An 18,246-nucleotide genomic window follows, 5' to 3' on the forward strand; every position below is an offset into this window, starting at 1 on the left:
ATCTATTCAAATAATCTCAACTATACAGCCAAATCCTTTACACGATAGCCTCTATAATACTGAGAATCTATATACTCTGTAGATATAACACAGTGCTGTTCCCTTTCTACTTCTCTCCAAACAACAAGGATCGGTCCTACTAACTCCGATCCTATAAATCCATCCATCCCACCAAAACCAAAACAGGGGTATCAACACAAGGTTATTTCCATCCCTATTTCAATCTACGCCAATCAATTCTCCTTTCAGCTCCCCCATATTCCCATTTCCGCAAAACATGATTGACGGAACATCTTTTTTTTTTTTTTTCTAAATCGATTACTCACCACCTTCTACATCAAGCTCTCATCGCCTCAGCAGCATCTATAAAGCCGCGACTTAAACAGAAGATCGACACACAAAATAAGCTGATGAAATCGCCCGTTCTATGTACTTACTCCATAAATCCACTTCAGCTGCAACTCTAAGCTGTCAATGCAACCACACGATAATATTAGTTTCTTCTCCCCATCAAAGGGCCAGTTCACTCTCACAAAGTTCAGTTCACCCTCTGCCAAAATAAAACAGAGCGAACAAAGCAAGTAAGTAAAAGAAGGCATCAGCAATCAAAAACATATTTCATCCCTTCTTCCTCCAAAAAAAGACTATTACTACAACCTTCTCATACAAACTAAACCCTTCTTCCTCCTTCCATCCTCCTCCTCCCCCCCCTCTCTCTCCAGTACAACAACGACGACACAGGAAATCTCTCTCTCCAACACAGCGACAAAACACAGGAAATTAAAACGCAAAGAAAGGCCAAAAACGAGAGTAAAACGAGAGTAACAGCGTCAGACAAAAAAGTAAATCTTAGTAAAAAAAAAAAGAACGAACGTGTGTACACATCAGCAGCACCCAGCAAATGCTCTCCCTCAAAAAACAAAAGAACCCCTTGATATCACGAGTGAATAGATAGATAAAACTGCCAAAAAGAAAAAAAAAATAGGTCGGTGTAACGGTCGTGCGATACTTTTCTTTTTTCTTGTCCCCCCAACAAACACAAAAAAAAAGAAAAGAGTTTCAATAAGAGTAAAAAAATAAAGTCGCTTCAAGTTTGTGTGTGTTTTTCATCGCTCCAAACGGTAGAGGCTGGTGATGATAGCCCCCCCGTTGAGTTCAAACATCATTAGCAATAGAACTTTGCATAATATATAATATAAATCTCAACCCCCCCTTCCCCCCAGACAAAGAAGCACTGACTGCTCAATGTCAAAAAGCCATTATTTCCCCTCGTATTTGCCGCTCACAAGCTTCCTCGTCACAGGCACATCGACCCATGTCGGCTCCACGAGCGACGGGTTCGAGCTGGCAGGGTTCTCATCTGCAAACGGATCGCTCTCCACGGCATCCTTGCTCGGCACCGCCTCCAGCCTAGAGATGGAGATGCCGCTGCCCACGACGTCCTCGCCCGACACGGCATACTCCCACCGGGCTTCGACGTGGCCCGGCTGCGGCTCCACGCCGTCTGCGCCGACAATGCGGCAGACAATCTTTTGCGTCACCTCGGTCAGGGTCACGTCTCCCAGTCGCCAGTACACAAGGTGCTTATCCTTCAGGTGGGTGCCGCTGGGCTTCGTCTGGGCGCCAGTCGCCCGGCCCTCGTACGACACCACAAAGACGACGTTGTGCAGAGTCACGGGGGCCGTCCACTTGCACTCGGGGTTGAGCTGATACTGCAAAAGGAGGCCGAGCTTGTCGCCTTGGGGCTTCCACGCGGGGTTGATCAGGAGAGGGGCGTGTTGGCCCAGAGAGGGGGTCTCGGATTCGTCCGCGAAGACGCGGTATGAAAAGGCAGTCGCCGTCTTGGAGATGTGGGAGAGGTCGAGAGCGAATTGGTCAGGCTGGTCGGGAGATGCGTTGTGAACAAAGATGCGGTTGGGGCCGATGCGTTCCAGGTTGGCAAAATTGTTGATGCGAATGGTTTCATGTGCTGTTTGACGTTATCATCACTGACCTGCTACAAAGGGAAAAGAAGAAGGGAATGGCGAGAGAGGTGACTTACTCTTGGCAGAATCGGCATCTGCTGTGGGATTGTTGGCAAAGGCAATCTCGCCCGCAACCGATGTGCTCTTCAACACGCCGCCCTCAAAGAGAACCGAGACGGTCTCAATAATGGATGCGTTTAGTCCCGGCGCCGTCAGCTCAGGGTGCTTTGTATGCGCGCTGCCGAGCGAGTTTCCAGATCGCACTGACTGCGTGTCAGAGGCAGCGCTGGCCTCGGAAGCAAGCGCAGCAACGGCGGCCGGCCTAGAAGATGGGGGTCGAGGGGGAGATGAAGGGATGGCCGGCATGGCGGGAATGGCGTTGTCCGAGTAGCTTTCCGGGAAGTGCAACACCGGCGCATAAATGGTGTTGCGAACGTCGCGGCGTCCTCGAACCGTCATGGAGCGTCGGTTGATCGAGCCCATCTTGAGCGTGTTGGCCACGCTGGAGAGAGCGGCCTGTGCTGCCTCGGGATCCTCCTCTTCAATTGGCTTGTTCTGGATATTGAGCTTGAAGAGCTGGTCATTCTCATCGTTTGCGGCCTCCCTCTGGGCTTCTGAGATGGGGTCGTTCATGGGTGCTCGAATCGTGAAGCCCTCTTCGTCCTTGGAGGTTGGAGATACAGGCTCTTGCTGGCTCTGCTGGGACGGTGGCGGGTTGACAGCGGCTGCTTCTGGTTGTTGCTGCTGCTGTTGGAATTGTTGTTGCTGCTGCTCTACATTAACATTACCATTGGTGGCGCTTGAAGATGGCATATCTGGCGCCTGGGTATCCAAAAGACTTTCTCCAGTTCCAAAACCATTCATGTTCCCGTTGGTCGACGGTCCACCCTCCTCTCCCCTATCCCTGTGCATGGCGTCCGAGGAAGACTGTGGCCTGCGAGCCTGGTCTGGCATCTCGGGCAGGATAGATAGCCGGTTGTTTTCGTGAAGGTTGCTCGAGGACGTCATTGGAGAGACGCCGCGGCCATGGCTGCTACCGAGTCGCCCAAAGGTAGGCCCGGGCGTCTTCTGGGGAGAGAGAGAGCCGAATCCCGCGTGGACGCTCTGGCGTCGCCGGCCACCAAACATGGTGCCCAACCTTCGCAGCTTGGATTCTGGCGAATCGCAAAGTCATTGGTTAGCAAGCACCACATTTATCTCATGCTATTTATGGTCCGCAGACTTACCAGGCTTGGCTTCACTGTTGGGCACCGAATTGTGCTCGCTAGCGTCGTCTTCTTGTGGCGGCTGGGAGGTATTCGGAGTCGATGGAACGCTCGGCTGGCTAGCAGCGGAATTCTGCGACATATGGGTTGTTGAGCGTCTTGTAGCTGTCCTAGATGGCGGCAGCTGGGCCTTGCCGGCTGTCACTTTTTGCACAAAGCTCTGTACCTCCCTCTCGGTGCTAATCTCAAGCATCATTGCCAGCGTCTCGACGGATATATCGGAGTCTCGCTGGGCCCGGTCGGACTCGTGGGTTTGGAATTGCGTCAGCAAGTCGCGGAGCAGGTTGACGCGCGACTCGTCGAGGACTTGGAGGGTCTCAAAGATGAAGGGCGACTGCGATTCCCACTGCTGGGTGGCCGACTCGAGCTTGGATGACGCGGCGTCGACCTTTTGCGTGCTAGCCTTGCCGCCCTTCTTGGTGAGCTTGTCGGACTTGTCTCGCGCGTCGTCGAGCTCCCTGGCCATGACGGTCAGGTTGTTGGAGATGTTTGTCATGTTCTGGACGTCCTGGCGCTGGGGGAAGCCTCGGAGGGGCTGCTCGACATCATTGCCGAGGCGATCGGCGAAGAGCTGGTGCGACTGGGCGATGCGTTCGACGGACTCAATGATTCGGGACCACGGAAGCTGGAAAACACTGCGGCAACAGTCGTTAGCAGCAGGCAAATCGGAGCCCAAGCTCGGGCAGAGGGCATTGGCGCAGAGGATTGGCGACTCACCCCAGTTCCGACTGCGCATTGGGAGATTTGAACTGGGCCAGCTTGCGCATTCCCAAGACATACTGCTCCTCGACGCGACGGCGCTCCTACACCAGGGTCAGCTTTGCTTCCCTACCGGATCAGAACCCCAACGGCACCTCGGCCGGTTGTTCCGCGCGGGCGGTGCGTACCTGAAGCCAGTCGGCAATCTCGAGATTGATCTTGTTGATGCGCTTCATGCGGTCGTTGAGCGTCTGCACGGCCTGGCCGGGCTGCAGATGAGCCTGTCACCAATGGCGCCACCAAGGGCGGTTCGTCAGTCCATTGCGCCTCGCAAAAGCACCCGCAGAGCCCTCCAGGCATCGCGGATGCTCAAAAACACAGGGAGCAGGCCCTCGGCTTACCAGCATGGCCGGATACTCTGTCCTCGGCGTTTCGTCCATGATGTGTGGCGTCTAACGGAGACCGGGGGTTGCGTGCAGAGCGGCAAGAAGAAGAAGAAGCTAAATGAAGCTGAAAAGGGCGGAATCGGGGGACGGCGGATGACGGACTGGAATCGGGGCTCCGTTCCTAGTCGGATGCGCGCATGGCGATGCCGCTTGGGTGGTGTTTTGGTCGAGGGTTTGGTGGAGGGAGAAAGAGTCCAGTCGAGTCTGGTGGAGATGGTGACGGAAGAAGAATTGGAACCTCACAGCAGCATTGGAGTGGTGCCAGAATCCGGCTCGGGTGCTAAGCTCGAGCCCGCTGTAATTTTTTCTCGGGTTCAGGCTCAGGTTCCCTTGCAGGTACTCGCAGTGGGCCAGCCTCGCTGTGACATTAGCCGGGAACCCAATTACGGGGGGCCTGGCGGGCCAATTATGCGCTGTGGATGCGCTGTGGCCCCCAGCCTCGTCAGCAGCCAACTGCGCTGGGGCGGCGAACATTGATGTCGTCGGAGAAGCCTCGGACCAATGCAAATGCAGTCTGGTGCTTCAAAACATCAATAATATGCAGCGGGAGATCCTGGTCGGTTTCAATCAAATGGAGCCCAATCGGTCAAATGACGTGTCGCATTGGCAACGGGGATGCTTGGCTGGCATGATCGAGAGGGGGGAAGAATAAACGATTTGCTGCATAATTAATTAATCAATCGCCGGGTTGTGCATTTCAACCTTTACGTTGCTATTTATAGGTGAATTTTTGAAGCTTGGGACGTCTTGAGCTTCCATTCAAGTAAACTATCTCATCACTTATACAGAATGGTCTCCTCCGCATGGAAGTCATCCGTCTCATCAGTAGACCGATATGAGACAATATCCAAAATGTAAGCTTCATAAGTCTCTTCTCACCGATTGCATACACATAATGCTGACCGCATCGTACAAGTCTCGAGGCCCTCCCCTCGCAGGACATGAGTGAAGCCGTCGCCATCGAACAAGCAGCATACGACAATTCATCCTCCTTGGTATATATCCTATATCCCTTCACTCATACACCCTCAATCCACTAACACACACACACACCCAGGACGAATACACCTCCGCCTGCCACCCAAGCAAACACCAAAACTCCCCAACTTCACCCTCACCCTCACCCTCATCCCCATCCTCACCACAACCAGCCCCCCAATCCGGCATCACCATCGGCTCATACACCAACTGCTCCCCCATCTCAGACGGCGTCACATCCGAAGTCTTCCGCTCCGGCACCACCGCCCTCAAAGTCATCGTCCACTCCGTCGAGCCGCACAATCCCCTCCGCGAAATCAAGATCCTGCAGGCCCTCCGTCCGCCATGCATCCCCCTGCTCGAGTCCTTCCGTGACCAGGAGCAGCGCCTCGTCCTCGCCTTTCCGTACATGCCGCTGACCCTCGCCGACGTCCTCGACAAGTCTTCCTCTGCGCTGGACAATGCCCTGATCCGTTCTATCTTTGGGGATGTCCTCCGGGCTCTTGCGGATATCCACAGCCAGGGCATCGTTCATCGCGACATCAAGCCTTCAGCGATCCTTCTCGCGTCGCCTTTCGGCCCGGCTTATCTATCCGACTTCGGCACCGCTTGGCACCCTACCTTCTCTTCCTCCTCCGAGCCGCCGGCGTCCAAGATCCTCGACATCGGCACCGGCCCGTACCGCGCTCCCGAGGTCCTCTTCGGCGACAAGTCCTACGGCCCAGCCATCGACATGTGGGCTTTCGGCGTCATGCTAGCCGAGGCAATCCGCTCTCCGCCATCACCACCATTCGAGTCCCGACCCGTCCACGAAGACGGGAACCAGCTCGGCCTCATCCTCAGCATCTTCAAGACTCTCGGCACACCCACGCCCAAAACGTGGCCCGAGGCAAAGGCCTTTCGGGTCACGCCGTTTGAGCTGTGGACGGTGTTTCCGCAGAGGGAATGGGATGTGATATTACCGGGTGTCGATGCAGGGTTCAGAGATGCCGTAGCGAGATTGGTCCGCTACGATGGGAGCAGGGCTACGGCCGACGAGGTGAGTCAGGCTTTCGATCCGAAAGGAAATTTCATGCGATATATGTGCATTGCATAATAGCTAACGTGCATCTTCATCTTCACCAGGTTCTAACATACAAGTGCTTTGCAAATGATGAGTAACACAAATCCAGGATAGCCCCCCCCCCCCAAATATTCAACACGCCTTCTTCACAATAATATCATCATACATGTACACATTAAGATAACTCTTTATAATCGTCTTATTCAAATCAAAAACCATCTTCCTCCCCTTCTCTCTAACCGCGTCTCCTCTTCTGTGTATCAGCACCCAGATAATCAATCGGGTTTCTGCACAAAGGACAAGTATTCTGGCTGCTGCTCTGGAACCACTTGTACAAGCACGTCCGGTGGAACAAGTTCTTGCACGTCGTGCACCTCTTGTCCGGCATGCGCTTGTCTGCCGCAATCACGCTGTAGCAAATGGCGCACTCCGTCTGGCCCTTGAGCGCGCCGACAATGTTGCGCTTCAAGATTTGCACGCCGTCGATGACGCTACCTCCGGAAAATGTAATGACACCTTGAGTCGTCATGATCCAGCTGTTCCATGTGCGCTCTTTGACGGCCACGGATTCCTGGCCCGTGACCGTCACGGCTTCGATCGGGTAGTTTGGCGACACCTTGATCACGATTGAGGCCTGTGTATCGTCGACTTCGTAGCCTACAATCACCTCCCGAGCATTCTTTGAGATCTTGACCAGCACTTCCTGCTCATCAACCCCTGGAGCATCCTGCTGGTCCACCCATTCTTGCACATCATCAAGTGTCTCGGAGATGATGAGGGGCGAAAAGTATTTTGTCGTCCATGCTTCCACAGCGATGCGCGTCTGCTTGGAGCGACAGGCGAGATACCACGCCTTGAAGAGGCCTGGGATGTACTTGAGCGTGAGGTAGAACAGGTGCACCAGCAGCCACTGCATGTTCCTTTCTTCAGGCTCTGACTGAGCAACCTTGACGTCGTAGTTTTGAATGTTCTCCGTCGTAAGCTGTTCCTTTTCGAGGTTCAACGGGTGTGCGGCCGAGTGGCCCAAGACGTCAAACATGAAATCCAAAAAGGGAGATATGTAGTCACCCGTCTTGAGGTTTTCCGTGAAATCGCTTCTCATCTTGAATGAGGATGCTGAATAGCCATCAAAAACAAGCTTCCATGATAGCAAGTAGCTTCGAATCGGTGACGGGAATTGCGCGAGCATTTCGTCCGAGTAGCGCTCCAGAGTTGGTGCGTCGAGAAGCAACGACAGCAGCTCATCGGGCAAACGAGCATCTATTGCACACAGTCAGCCATTGGATCCAAGTTCAAAGTGATAGATTACCTAATGTGAAGATAAAGAAAATGGTAAATCTTACCAGTCTTATCCAAAAGAATGTCAATTGACTTTTGCGCCTGAATGGCCGGTAGCGCCCTGTGTAGCAAATCGAAAGCTGCAGTCTGAATGTTCTGAGACTCCGAAGCAACAAGCTCATAAATTTCTGGAATGTCTCTTATGTTCTTGATAGACACCTTTTCCACCTCTCGGCATAGCAGAGCATCCGCAATCTCTAGAGGTTGGCTGCTGGCGCCACGGGGAAGCTTCAGCAGCTCAATCAGCGACTTGGATTTCTTGCTTGCTGATTCTCGGAGGGCGTCTTGTAGGTCATCATTTGCATCCTCAAGGTTCTCGAGCGTCTTCATGAGCTTGAGCGAGGAATGGATAAAGGGTAGAGCGTCTGGGAGGGGGTGGCTAGCTGCCTTCTCCCACAGGTCAAGGCTGAACTCAATGGCCTTTTCCCAATACGAGCCAAACACATCACTCATGCAAGGTAGCAGTAGATTCAGCACGCGGCAGATCTCGGCAGAGAGAGGAGCGCTCAATGGCTCTTCCTCTTCAAGCCACGATGTGATCTGTCTGACGGCAAACACAATACGGTTATTAGCCACGGGCAGCTCTCCGCCAGCGTACACCTGCGCAGACAGGGAAAGCAGGACGAGGATCATCATGGTTTTGCTATCACCTGCAGAAGCCCCCGCGACGTCACTGACAAGCCGATTGCAAAAGTTGCTCACCAGCTTGGACGACTTTATCGTCTCGCCCAGCCCCGATATCGAGGCAGCGGCGAGGAGTGCAGTCTCCGGGGTAGCCTTTGCCAGCACTGGCTTGAGAAGGCTTTCCTCCAGACTAGGCGGCAGTCCATGTGCTTCTGACAAGACCTGGATGATCTCACTGAGAGCCCTAGCACTGTAAACGCCTCTGGGCGTCAATTCTCTCGACTCCTCTTTGAGGAGCTCAACAAGTCCTCGGAAAACATGAGCCTGCTCTTCGTCCACCGAATTGTCCCACCACTGGGACGCCAAGGAGCTCTTGTTGACAACATAGTTCCTCAGCGTCGTCACCAGAGATTCTGCTTCTGACAGGGCGTCAGCAGTATCCAAGGTTCGCCAAAGAGAGTTGTCGTCCCTCGAGGTAATCTGATCCGTAGCAAGCTCTATGGTGAGGCACTGGATACACAGCAACTCTATCTGAAACTGACGCGGCAGCTTGGTAATGTCAATCCCTTCCTTCAAAAGGAGTGCAGAGTAAAGAGACATTCTTAATGGTACTGAACGACCTTTTCTGTCTCTGTGCACGCGAACCTCAGTCGGCTGAGCAGTCAAGTTGGCCAGCGTGACGGCACCGCCCAGGCTGTTGGTGATGGACAGAGAAGGGTTGATGGGTTGTTCCAAGAAAGGCGCCAACTTCTGCATCCAGACATTCGTGCTCGGAAAGATTTCCTCAACGGCAATGCCGGCAGCGTGCGCTTGTTGAGCCTGCTTGGATAGAGTTTCGATATCCAACGACTGAGGGCCTGCTCGTTCGAGGTTGTCTTGTATGATCTCAATCACCGGCTGAGTACCGGCTCCGTCTCCCTGCAAAAGGGCGCGAATTGCGATGGCCTTTGATGAAACGACATTGCTGCTGATCTCAGACAGGCCCAATAACTGAGCAACCAAGGCTGTATGAAGCGAATCATTTTCGGTGAAAAGCTGTGGCCTGCCCTTGGCAAGGACTTCTAACGCTCTTAGTGCCGGCTCCGCAGATTCTTGCTCCTTGTCAAGAATTTCCAATAGCTTTTCAGATAGCTCTTTGCAGCTCTCGTCGGAGAGGCCTTTCTCGCTCATGCTGGCCTCTAGAAGCTCCCATCCGGGTGCCTGGTTCTTGACAGAGTCGATTGCTTCCGTTATGATGTAAGCCTGCAATTTGGCATTCCCTCGGGTGAGTTCAGAAGCCTTTTCTTCGGAAATAAGGGATATGAGAGCTGAATTGCGAGTAGCACGATCGGGAAATTCCAAGACCGCCTCGACCCAGGATCCCCAGATGGCGCCGTAAGCTTGGTATCTAGACGGGATTGCTCCTAGGAGGTTAAGGCAGGACAGCAGCGGCCTGCTCGAAGCAGATTGAATAACCTTTTCCGCCGAGTCTCGCGCCGCCGCAGCCAAGAATTCCGATACCTTGTCTCCAGTCTCGCCATCGAAAAGATGCTGTGCGGTGCTAAGCGCGTATTCGAGGGCGCCCGCGGCCCCAAAAGGTTTCATGTTGCGGTTCTGTAAGATGGTGAGGCACTGGTCGATGACGGTCTTGGATGGAGCTGCGGTCTGATCTGGCAGAGATTCACCGATGACAACCAGCTTCCTGTGAATTTCTCCAACAAGGCCAAACCACCGGCGACCTTCCTCGGCAATCTTCTCCTGAGATGACTGGTACTCTTTGGACACCTCTGGCAGAGAACCAGCGATTCTCGTACACAGCAAATCAGCCAAGCGTGCCCACTCCTCTGCCGATGCCGCGATGACGGCTGAGGGGCTCCGAAGAATAGTAAGATGAGCTTCGACCAGAATGAACATGGCATTGGGGCCCAGAGGAATGGCCACTGGCTTGTCAGATACAGTAAGGAGCGAGTGTTCGAAGAGGGGGAAGATCTGCTCGCGGGCGAAGACGAGCTTCTCGTCGTCGGAAAGGTTTCTGATGAGGCGCTTGAGAGTATCAATGTAGCACTTCCAGGCCATGGATGTGTTTGTTCGAGGCTCTTCGCGATTGGTAACGCCGGATTTGACGGCCCCCAGAAAGTCAGAGGCAGTCTCGAGTTTCTTCATCTGTTCTTCTGGGAGAACGGATATGAGCTCGTCAAGATGTTCCCAGTACTTTGCGGGACAGCCTTGCGAACCCTTTTCGATAAACTGTCGTAATCGTGAGAGCGCGGGCTTCTTTTCTTTGGGAGAGGGTGTCCAGAGGTCGGGGACAGCTTGCGACAGCCTCGTCAAGGCCCGGACATAGTCGAGCGCAGAACCACTCTGGCTGGTCTTGAGGCCGCCCGTGACCATGGCTTGCTTGGCCTGGGTGGACTCGGCATAGGGGAGCTTGCGGTTAAGGCAAGTGATGACAAGGTGGCATACAGTCTTTCTCACGGCGCTGTCGTTGAAGGTGATGGTACGCCATACAGTCTCCTCGGAGAAGAACTCGTCGAGTTTGTCGCTCTGGTTGGCGACTTCTTCGTCGCTGAGCCTCTGAAGAAGACTGAGCACGAGCGACAGGCTGCTGCCCACAACTCTGATGTACTTGGCCTCGGCATCATCCTTGGTCGTAGATCTCTCGTCGCTGAGTGTATCCTGTGTTTCTCGGATCGCATCGATGGCGTAGTCGAGGATCTGCGTCTGGCACTTCCTCCAGAACGCCATGACCTTTTCCGGAGTGTTGATAAAGGACGACAGCCCGTCGCTGGCGGCGCGCGCAACGGCCCGGTCCCTATCGTAGAGCCCAGCCAGCCACGCGCCCACAATCTTGGGAATGTGTCTCTCGGCTCGCCTCCGCGCCGACTTGATGAGCTCGAACTGGAGGTTATGCGCCAGCTCGCGGACGCGGCGGGCGTTGTCGATGCTGATGCGCGGATACATGCCGGTCCAGACATCCAGGATGGCATCCTCGACGCCGCCATCCTTCTCAAAGGGCCGCGCCTGGACATGCGCCAGCAGATCCTCCAGGGCCTTTGTCTTGGTGGTGCTGTCCTTCTTCAGCAGGTTCTTGAGAGACACAACGACATTCGGGTCCGAGACGGCGCTAAAGGACGGGGGTTCGGCGAGGTACGACAGGGTGCCCGTCCCGCCCGGAGCACCGAAGCCGCCGAACTTTGCGCCCGGAGCGCGGCTGGCGGCGGCGGCGCGCTTCATGGTCGGTCTGGTGAGCTGAGGGCGAGAGGAGAGAGGAGGAGAGGAGAGGCGGCGGACGAGCTGCGTTGCGCAAAGCTCTGGCGAAGGTGGTGATGAAGATCTGAAGGAGTCGGAAGAGGGACCGAAAAATTACTTAGTAATGGCCCTGGGGCTGTGGCCGCTGGAAAAAGGCGCCTGTGATGTCAGCTTCGCCTGCGGGAGCGCCTGCAGCTGGGGCTTTCAGCGCGCGGTTAGCTAAAGAGCTAAAGAGTCACGCCGGCTACAGCGGGGTTTTCTGCCTCGTTATGTAAGCTGGAGAACACCCGCCCGCACCTTGAGTTTGTTAGCATTTGAAATCAAGAATCAAGCAAGAGAAAAAAAGCATTCCTCGCCAGGCTTGGCTGGAATCTTATTTCCTCTCTCGACCGATCAAACTACGGTGATGCAGAAACCATATACTATATATATACGTATAGAGCTCAGAGGCGTAAAAAAGCCTTAGCAAAGCTTGAGAGGTGACCAAGAAGCTAGTATTACCATTTGCTCCGTATGTTAATAGGTGTTGAATTTCAACTTGCCAGCGATTACCTAACCCCAAATCAAGCTGTGGAGCTCACCGTGCTCACGGATGACTAACACGCCGCCAGGATGTCTGGAGTAGATTGGATGCTTGCACGATCTTGTTTACCCATTTAGGCAACACGAGCTCGCAGCACATGATGGCGGCGAGGAGTAAAGAAACAACACAGGAAGCATCACTCATACGCCGTTTCCGCCGTTTCCAAAATGCTCGAGATCCGATCATCTTACCCGACATGCCTATACAACTGCATATATCTACATGTATCATCAGGCGGTCTACATTATGCTGCTATCTCGTCAAAGCCGTCAGCGCATAATACGGGTGAAGCACCGCCATTTCGTCTTACACGAATGACTCGCATGCATGTACTCATCGATCTCTTTTCCAGTTATATCACGACACGCCGGCAGAAGCATCCCCATCGGCTTCATCTCACCAGCTAGAAAAGTGCCATCTAGAATTCGAGTGAGGAGAAAAAAAAACCCGATGACCAAGCTGCATGCTCGACCCGCGGCCCCTTGCATAACGCTTGACCAGAGCGCCACTCATCTTCCGACGCTCTACTCCGTATATTGCATTGACCCGAACGTACGCACTAATCCAGGCAGTTCTATGATCCAGAGGCAGCGGCGTGATTCACATCGCCTTGTACTTGTACAGACGCAGAGCACTAAGTTACAACACGGAGGTAGCAATGAGGGAATTTTCTCCCAAACTCTGACCGTTCTGTGATGGGCACTATGCGAGTGTGTTGCTCCGTGCATCCGCCAACTCGCCACTGGCCCGCCCAAGCCGCGTTTGCCTGTTGCGCTCCCACACCAACAACAATCTCGAGACCGGCAAGAGATCATCGCGAGTAATCACACTGTATTCGTACACCGTACCTCCGCCTCTCTGCGACGCTGATCCGTGGCCATGGCTCTTCCGTATGTGTCATATATGGGAAAGAAAAGACGATGATGAATAATGACAATGCCTTACAACTCCGCATTGGAAGTTGAATTACCCCAAACTCGTGAGATGCCATCCCCAAGATCGACGTCTGGATTGTCCCCAGACCAAGTACCAGGTACCGGTACAAAGAAACCTGCATGAGACCCCAGATGCATTCGACAGACGGTCTCTGATTGGCCCAGGGCGGCGGCTTGGCTCGGTCAATTCGGGAACTGGCTCCACAGTGACGTCGGCATGGCTCTACCCCAGGCGGTATCTGGAACCTCTAACAGCCAGTGAAGAGCGAAGTCTGGGGCCCCTGCATAGAGCGTCAGGCTACAGCCATTTGAGCCGGTGATGCTGCAAGTAGGGACCATGTTGTCAATACATGATTTGATCGTGTCTCCCTTGAAAGTCGGTGTTGTGAAGTCGAGACTTTGTTTACGTTGGTAAGATGAAAGTATCTCGTGATCACTGCATGTGTAGGTACTTGACGTACTGCCAGTATCTCTGTTCAATCCGATCAATGCTATTAAAAACAGACTGAGGTGCCCATTTCACAGCATCGAAATGTTAATAATAAGCATCAACCAGTGTCAACACTTCCCCAAGTTCCCCATCCCCCAAAAGAGGAAGTTCCGGCATCTGGCCACATATCTCCAGACTCTCCTGTGGAGTCCCGTCTCGATACATCTGGATATCAATCCAATCTACGGACATCTGTCCCAATTCCCTCAACCAACCGCCCCCGTGCCAGCGCAACATTGCGAGCTTCAGTGGACGAGTGGCACCTCACAGTGGCCTTAGCGGGCTCTCTAGCGGGCTCCTTAGTGGACTCCCCTAGTGGGCTTGGTGGGTTCCTGTGGGCTACCCCGCAAGCGTCTTCCCCAGCGCGGTGAACCGAGTTGGCTCACCTTCAGATAAGCCGCTGATGCTACTCATTCCTTACTCTTACTTGTCCTCCTCGGTCTCGTTTCTTCTCTCTTTTCCACTCCTCTATTTTCCCACCTCTCACCACATTCTCCCATTTTTCCCCCATTTTACTCTTCTTCGCTTTTCTACTCTCCGCCTTCCACGGAATTGCTCTTCTCGTCGCCATCACACGCAGCCTCTCAGTCGTCGGCTTCCGTGTCGTCAACCCGGATCATCGTGAAAACGCCATTTGATTCAGCTGTCCTTCCCCGCACGACCCGGTTCTGCCCGAGTTCCATGTCACATGCAATTGCTGCTCCTGGGGTGATTCAGCTTGACGTTTGTCTGGTATGATCTCTGGCTTCCTCATATATCATCATTGTGGCGTTGTCAATTGAAAATCGGTGCTGACTGTTGATTTGTTGCCAGACTCGGTAGTGCTCTCGCTCAGCCATTGGCTCGACATTTCCCACCAACATGCTTCCGACCTCGCAACTTGCCTCGCCCCGTGCAAGGCTTCTCCTAGCACGCACTGCCCTCAACTCGAGCCCGCTGGCCTCTGCGCAGTCCCAGGCCAGTCAGCAGTGCCGGCAATTCTGCGGTTTCGACCTGGGACGTCGACGCAACCGCATCTCTGCCTTGAAATACATCGTCTCCCTCAACCGACGACTCTCGTGGGAGAACCCCAAGTTCAAGGCCACTGCCTCTTCTGGGAAATACACCGATCCAAAGGACATCAAATCATGGTCGGACGACTTGTCGGGAGCTCGCCCTGGCCGCAACATCGAGGACGTCGAGCGAGACGCCATCAACCGTCTCTTCCACCACAAGGAAGGCGGCGAATGGCACCCATTGCAAAACATCCGAAACTACCTGCACTCGACCCACCGATCCAACAAAGTCACTGCTGAGAGCGTTCTACGAGCCACTGCGGGCGACGCCCTCAACTTTATTGATCCCATCACCAATCGCAAGGTGTCTCGCGTAGAACACACCAAATACTCAGCAACACAGTTTGACGATCCCAACGCACCTCGAAGGCTGACCCCGGAAGAGGAGTCGAAGCAATACACAGACCTGGGCGACTACAAGCCCGCCAAGTGGAACGAGCCAGATGGACTGCCTCATCTGACTCCTGAGGAACGTTCCAAGATCTACGAGGACTTGCCCGAGTATTCAAAAATGAAGATTGATGACCCGAACGCGCCCCGAAAACTGACGCCCGAGGAAGAGTCCAAGAACTACGAAGACTTGGACAAGTATAAGCCCGTGACGTGGAACGAACCCGACGGGCTTCCACAGCTCACTCCCGAAGAGCAGTCCAAAATCTACGACGATCTAGACAAATACGGTCCCGTCAGGTGGCACGAGCCGGATGGCCTGCAGGAGAGGTCTCAGGAAGAAAAGTCCAAGGATTACAAGGACTTGCACAAATATGGCCCCGCCACCTATGACGAGCCTGACGGTCTCCGCCGCCTGACTCCGGAGGAAAAGTCCAAGGATTATACAGACCTACATGCCTACGGCGGCCCTTTTACTTGCAGGGAATCCGTCCTCAAGGACTATGAGGCTCTGCAAAACGACCCCACGCCCAAGGCAGAGCCCATCCCCGCCAAAGTCGAAGTACGAGGCAACACTACGCCCCAGTACGACGACCTGGACAAGTATGGACCTGTCCGCTGGCACGAGCCAGATGGCCTTCGCCCATTGACCCCTGAAGAGCTCTCCAAGGATTACGAAGACCTCCACCTGTATGCGCAATATCCCAACGGTGGCCCCAAGACTCCTCGAATCCACCCCGAGGAGGCATCCAAAGCGTACCAGGACTTGCCCCAGTACTCTGCGTTCCCCAATGGCGGGCCAGCGGTGGAAAGAATTCACCCAGAAGAAGCCTCCAAGCAATACAAGGACCTTCCCGCCTATGCCATCGATGGTTACGAAGAGCCGGAGAAGACACGCCACATCCACCCCGAGGAGCTGACCAAAACTTACAACGACTTGGGCAAGTATGAGCCGCAGACCTTTGACTCTCCCGACAAGCCTTATCCTATCCACCCCGAGGAGGCGTCCAAGGCATACAAGGATCTCCATGGTTACAATGCGGCCCCTCGAGATGTAGAGAGCGAGGTGAAGTTTCACGATGTTGTCGCTGCCAGCCTTGAGTCGTACGACGCAAAGGAGAGGCTTCAGGCGGACATGGCAGCCTCGGCCGGTAGACGTGGCGGGAGCAGCATTGAGGAAGCTGAAAACTCTCTCGAGTCACTAACAGCGGATATTATCCGAAGCCAGGTGCTGAGGAGGGCCAATATAGGTGAAGAGATGGCTGCTGAAAAGGAGGAGGCAGAGATGGAATTAAGTTCTATGGATGAAAGTTTTCCCAGTGAGTTGTCGAAGCCCGAACCCGAACCGATCGAACGCACCACCAGCGAGCTGGCCCAAATGCGCGCCGAGAAGGACCCGTACTCTAACGATCCAAAGGGACTAGAAACCAGCTACTCTGAGGAATGTGGTGCCGAAACGGTGGAGGCTGTAGTCAAGCACTACGAGCCCGCCGCGACAACGGTAACAGATGAGCCAGTCACATACAAGATCCTCGCCTACGACTCGACCACCAAATCTGTTAGCGTTGCCGAGACCACATCCGACGACCATGACGTTTCTTCTCCCCCCAAACTGACGGACGTGCTGCTCCGGCTATCACACGCGTCCAAGTTTCTCCCTTACTTTAAGCCCCTGCAGGAACACGGCTACGACATTGTGTCGGGCGGCGGCGACGTGCTCATTTTCCGCAAGAACCGCCCTGCCTCGCCCAATGCCAGCGACCTCCCTTTGGAGCTTCCCAGCAACCCGGCTCGTATCAACCCCGTCGACATGATGGGACAGTCTGTGACGGGCAACTTTGCCAGCCCCACTGGATTCGTTAACTACGACGGCATTGAGGATGGCCACAGGAAGCCGGCACCGCCTCTTCGCAGCAGCAAGCAAACACAGAGAGACGAGGCTGAGCGCGACGGATCAGTTGCTCCAAAGAAGAAGAGAAGCTTTGGCAAGAAGGTGGTGATGGGCACCGTCTGGGTGGGCGGAGCGGCGTATGCGGTTGGAGCTCTGGCGGAGCACCTCTCTGCTGCTGGCAAATGAATGCTGTTGATTTGGTAGTTTTCTTTTTCTTTTTTCCTTGTGTTTTCTCTTTTTCTTTTTCCTCGGCATTGGTAGCATAAGGATATGACGCTCCCACGACGATATGTGCATGGGCCCGGGAGTAGGAGTTTTGCTTCCTTTTGTCTCCTTTTCTTTTTTTCTTCTTTCCTTTTCTCTTTTTTTCCTTTTGTCTTCTTTACCATGGGATCAAGTCTGAAATACCCCCATCGATCGCGAATGCGTCTGGGAGCGACATGTCGCGAATGATTGCATTGAGAAGGTCTTTTTTTCCTATTTTATTTCATTTTTCCTCTCTTTTTTCTGATGAGCTGTGTACATTAGGTAGCAGTTTCCGGATCAGGTCGGCTTGAATTGAAATCTCCCAGTTGAACATCAAATCTTGGAATGCCTTGTGACATGATTATACTTTCTGAGGTAGTGCTGTAACAAGAGTGAGTGCAAATCCAGCACGGCAACAGTCAATTGGTATGCTCGAACCTGATGTAAATTAGAGACTTTAACCCAAGATTATAATTACAATAGTATTTATTCACCATCAAGGCCAAGATATAGAAGTAGTCATCGCCAGGTAGTGTTAGAGCCGTAATTTGCTGTTTGTTGCTACTGGTGATGGTATAGGAACCGATCTCTCGTCGTCGCTACTCCCATCGCTACCTTCTTCCCGTACCTGAGTAGCATTAAATACACAGTCAATCCATCCTTACAGTTTAGAATTGATGCAGGATATAAAGATACCAAGTAATAGGTAACCATTCAGTACGGAGCTATTATAGGTAGAAACCAATTTCCCATGATGCTTGACTCGGAGTCACGCCTCCAATTCTCAAATCCCCCAGCTCAATCTTGACACACAAAGTCGCGTGCATATGCTTTTTGTTTTTGTTTTTCGCTCCGTTGCCATGCAATGCAATAGTGACCCAATTTCCCAAATTTTCCCAATACCCTTTTTTTTGCTTCATCAAATCATTGAAGGCGAAGGAAGAACAAGAAGAAACACGCTCATGGTGTAGAGCTAACGAATTCCTCTTTTTTCCCCTCCTTCATTCCCAATCTACACACACTCTCCATAAGATTAAAAAAGAAAACCCAA

General features: G+C 53.4%; 4 protein-coding genes across 4 annotated transcripts; 2 read left to right on the forward strand and 2 right to left on the reverse strand.

Moving 5' to 3' along the window:
- Positions 1–1,259: 1,259 nt before the first annotated feature.
- On the reverse strand, positions 1,260–4,368 carry M431DRAFT_497446 (hypothetical protein; the record flags this gene model as incomplete). The annotated part of the gene is made up of 6 exons (XM_024917598.1): positions 1,260–1,969; positions 2,042–3,118; positions 3,191–3,864; positions 3,947–4,032; positions 4,117–4,209; positions 4,330–4,368. The coding sequence occupies 6 exons, from the start codon at positions 4,366–4,368 to the stop codon at positions 1,260–1,262; spliced, it is 2,679 nt and encodes an 892-aa protein (XP_024771820.1).
- Positions 4,369–4,958: 590 nt separating this feature from the next.
- Positions 4,959–6,557, forward strand: M431DRAFT_522195 (hypothetical protein). The gene is made up of 4 exons (XM_024920498.1): positions 4,959–5,228; positions 5,291–5,369; positions 5,432–6,391; positions 6,478–6,557. Exons 1-4 carry the CDS (start codon positions 5,164–5,166, stop codon positions 6,511–6,513), a joined length of 1,140 nt encoding a protein of 379 aa, XP_024771821.1. The 5' UTR covers positions 4,959–5,163; the 3' UTR covers positions 6,514–6,557.
- A 93-nt stretch (positions 6,558–6,650) lies between these two features.
- M431DRAFT_7598 (hypothetical protein) lies at positions 6,651–11,590 on the reverse strand (the record flags this gene model as incomplete). Its single annotated transcript, XM_024922413.1, has 2 exons — positions 6,651–7,675; positions 7,759–11,590. The coding sequence occupies 2 exons, from the start codon at positions 11,588–11,590 to the stop codon at positions 6,651–6,653; spliced, it is 4,857 nt and encodes a 1,618-aa protein (XP_024771822.1).
- A 2,699-nt stretch (positions 11,591–14,289) lies between these two features.
- Positions 14,290–17,529, forward strand: M431DRAFT_212047 (hypothetical protein). Its single transcript, XM_024913460.1, has 2 exons — positions 14,290–14,345; positions 14,427–17,529. Exon 2 carries the CDS (start codon positions 14,475–14,477, stop codon positions 17,133–17,135), a length of 2,661 nt encoding a protein of 886 aa, XP_024771823.1. The 5' UTR covers positions 14,290–14,345; positions 14,427–14,474; the 3' UTR covers positions 17,136–17,529.
- Positions 17,530–18,246: the final 717 nt, after the last annotated feature.

The sequence above is a fragment of the Trichoderma harzianum genome, assembly GCF_003025095.1.
Source record: "Trichoderma harzianum CBS 226.95 unplaced genomic scaffold M431scaffold_10, whole genome shotgun sequence".
NCBI lineage: Eukaryota > Fungi > Ascomycota > Sordariomycetes > Hypocreales > Hypocreaceae > Trichoderma > Trichoderma harzianum.

Coding starts and splice junctions, on each gene's coding strand:
- M431DRAFT_522195 (XM_024920498.1), top strand. CDS start 5,164: ATGGTCTCCTCCGCATGGAAGTCATCCGTCTCATCAGTAGACCGATAT. Junction 5,370..5,431: donor ACGACAATTCATCCTCCTTG/GTATATATCCTA, acceptor ACACACACCCAG/GACGAATACACCTCCGCCTG. Junction 6,392..6,477: donor GCAGGGCTACGGCCGACGAG/GTGAGTCAGGCT, acceptor CATCTTCACCAG/GTTCTAACATACAAGTGCTT.
- M431DRAFT_212047 (XM_024913460.1), top strand. CDS start 14,475: ATGCTTCCGACCTCGCAACTTGCCTCGCCCCGTGCAAGGCTTCTCCTA.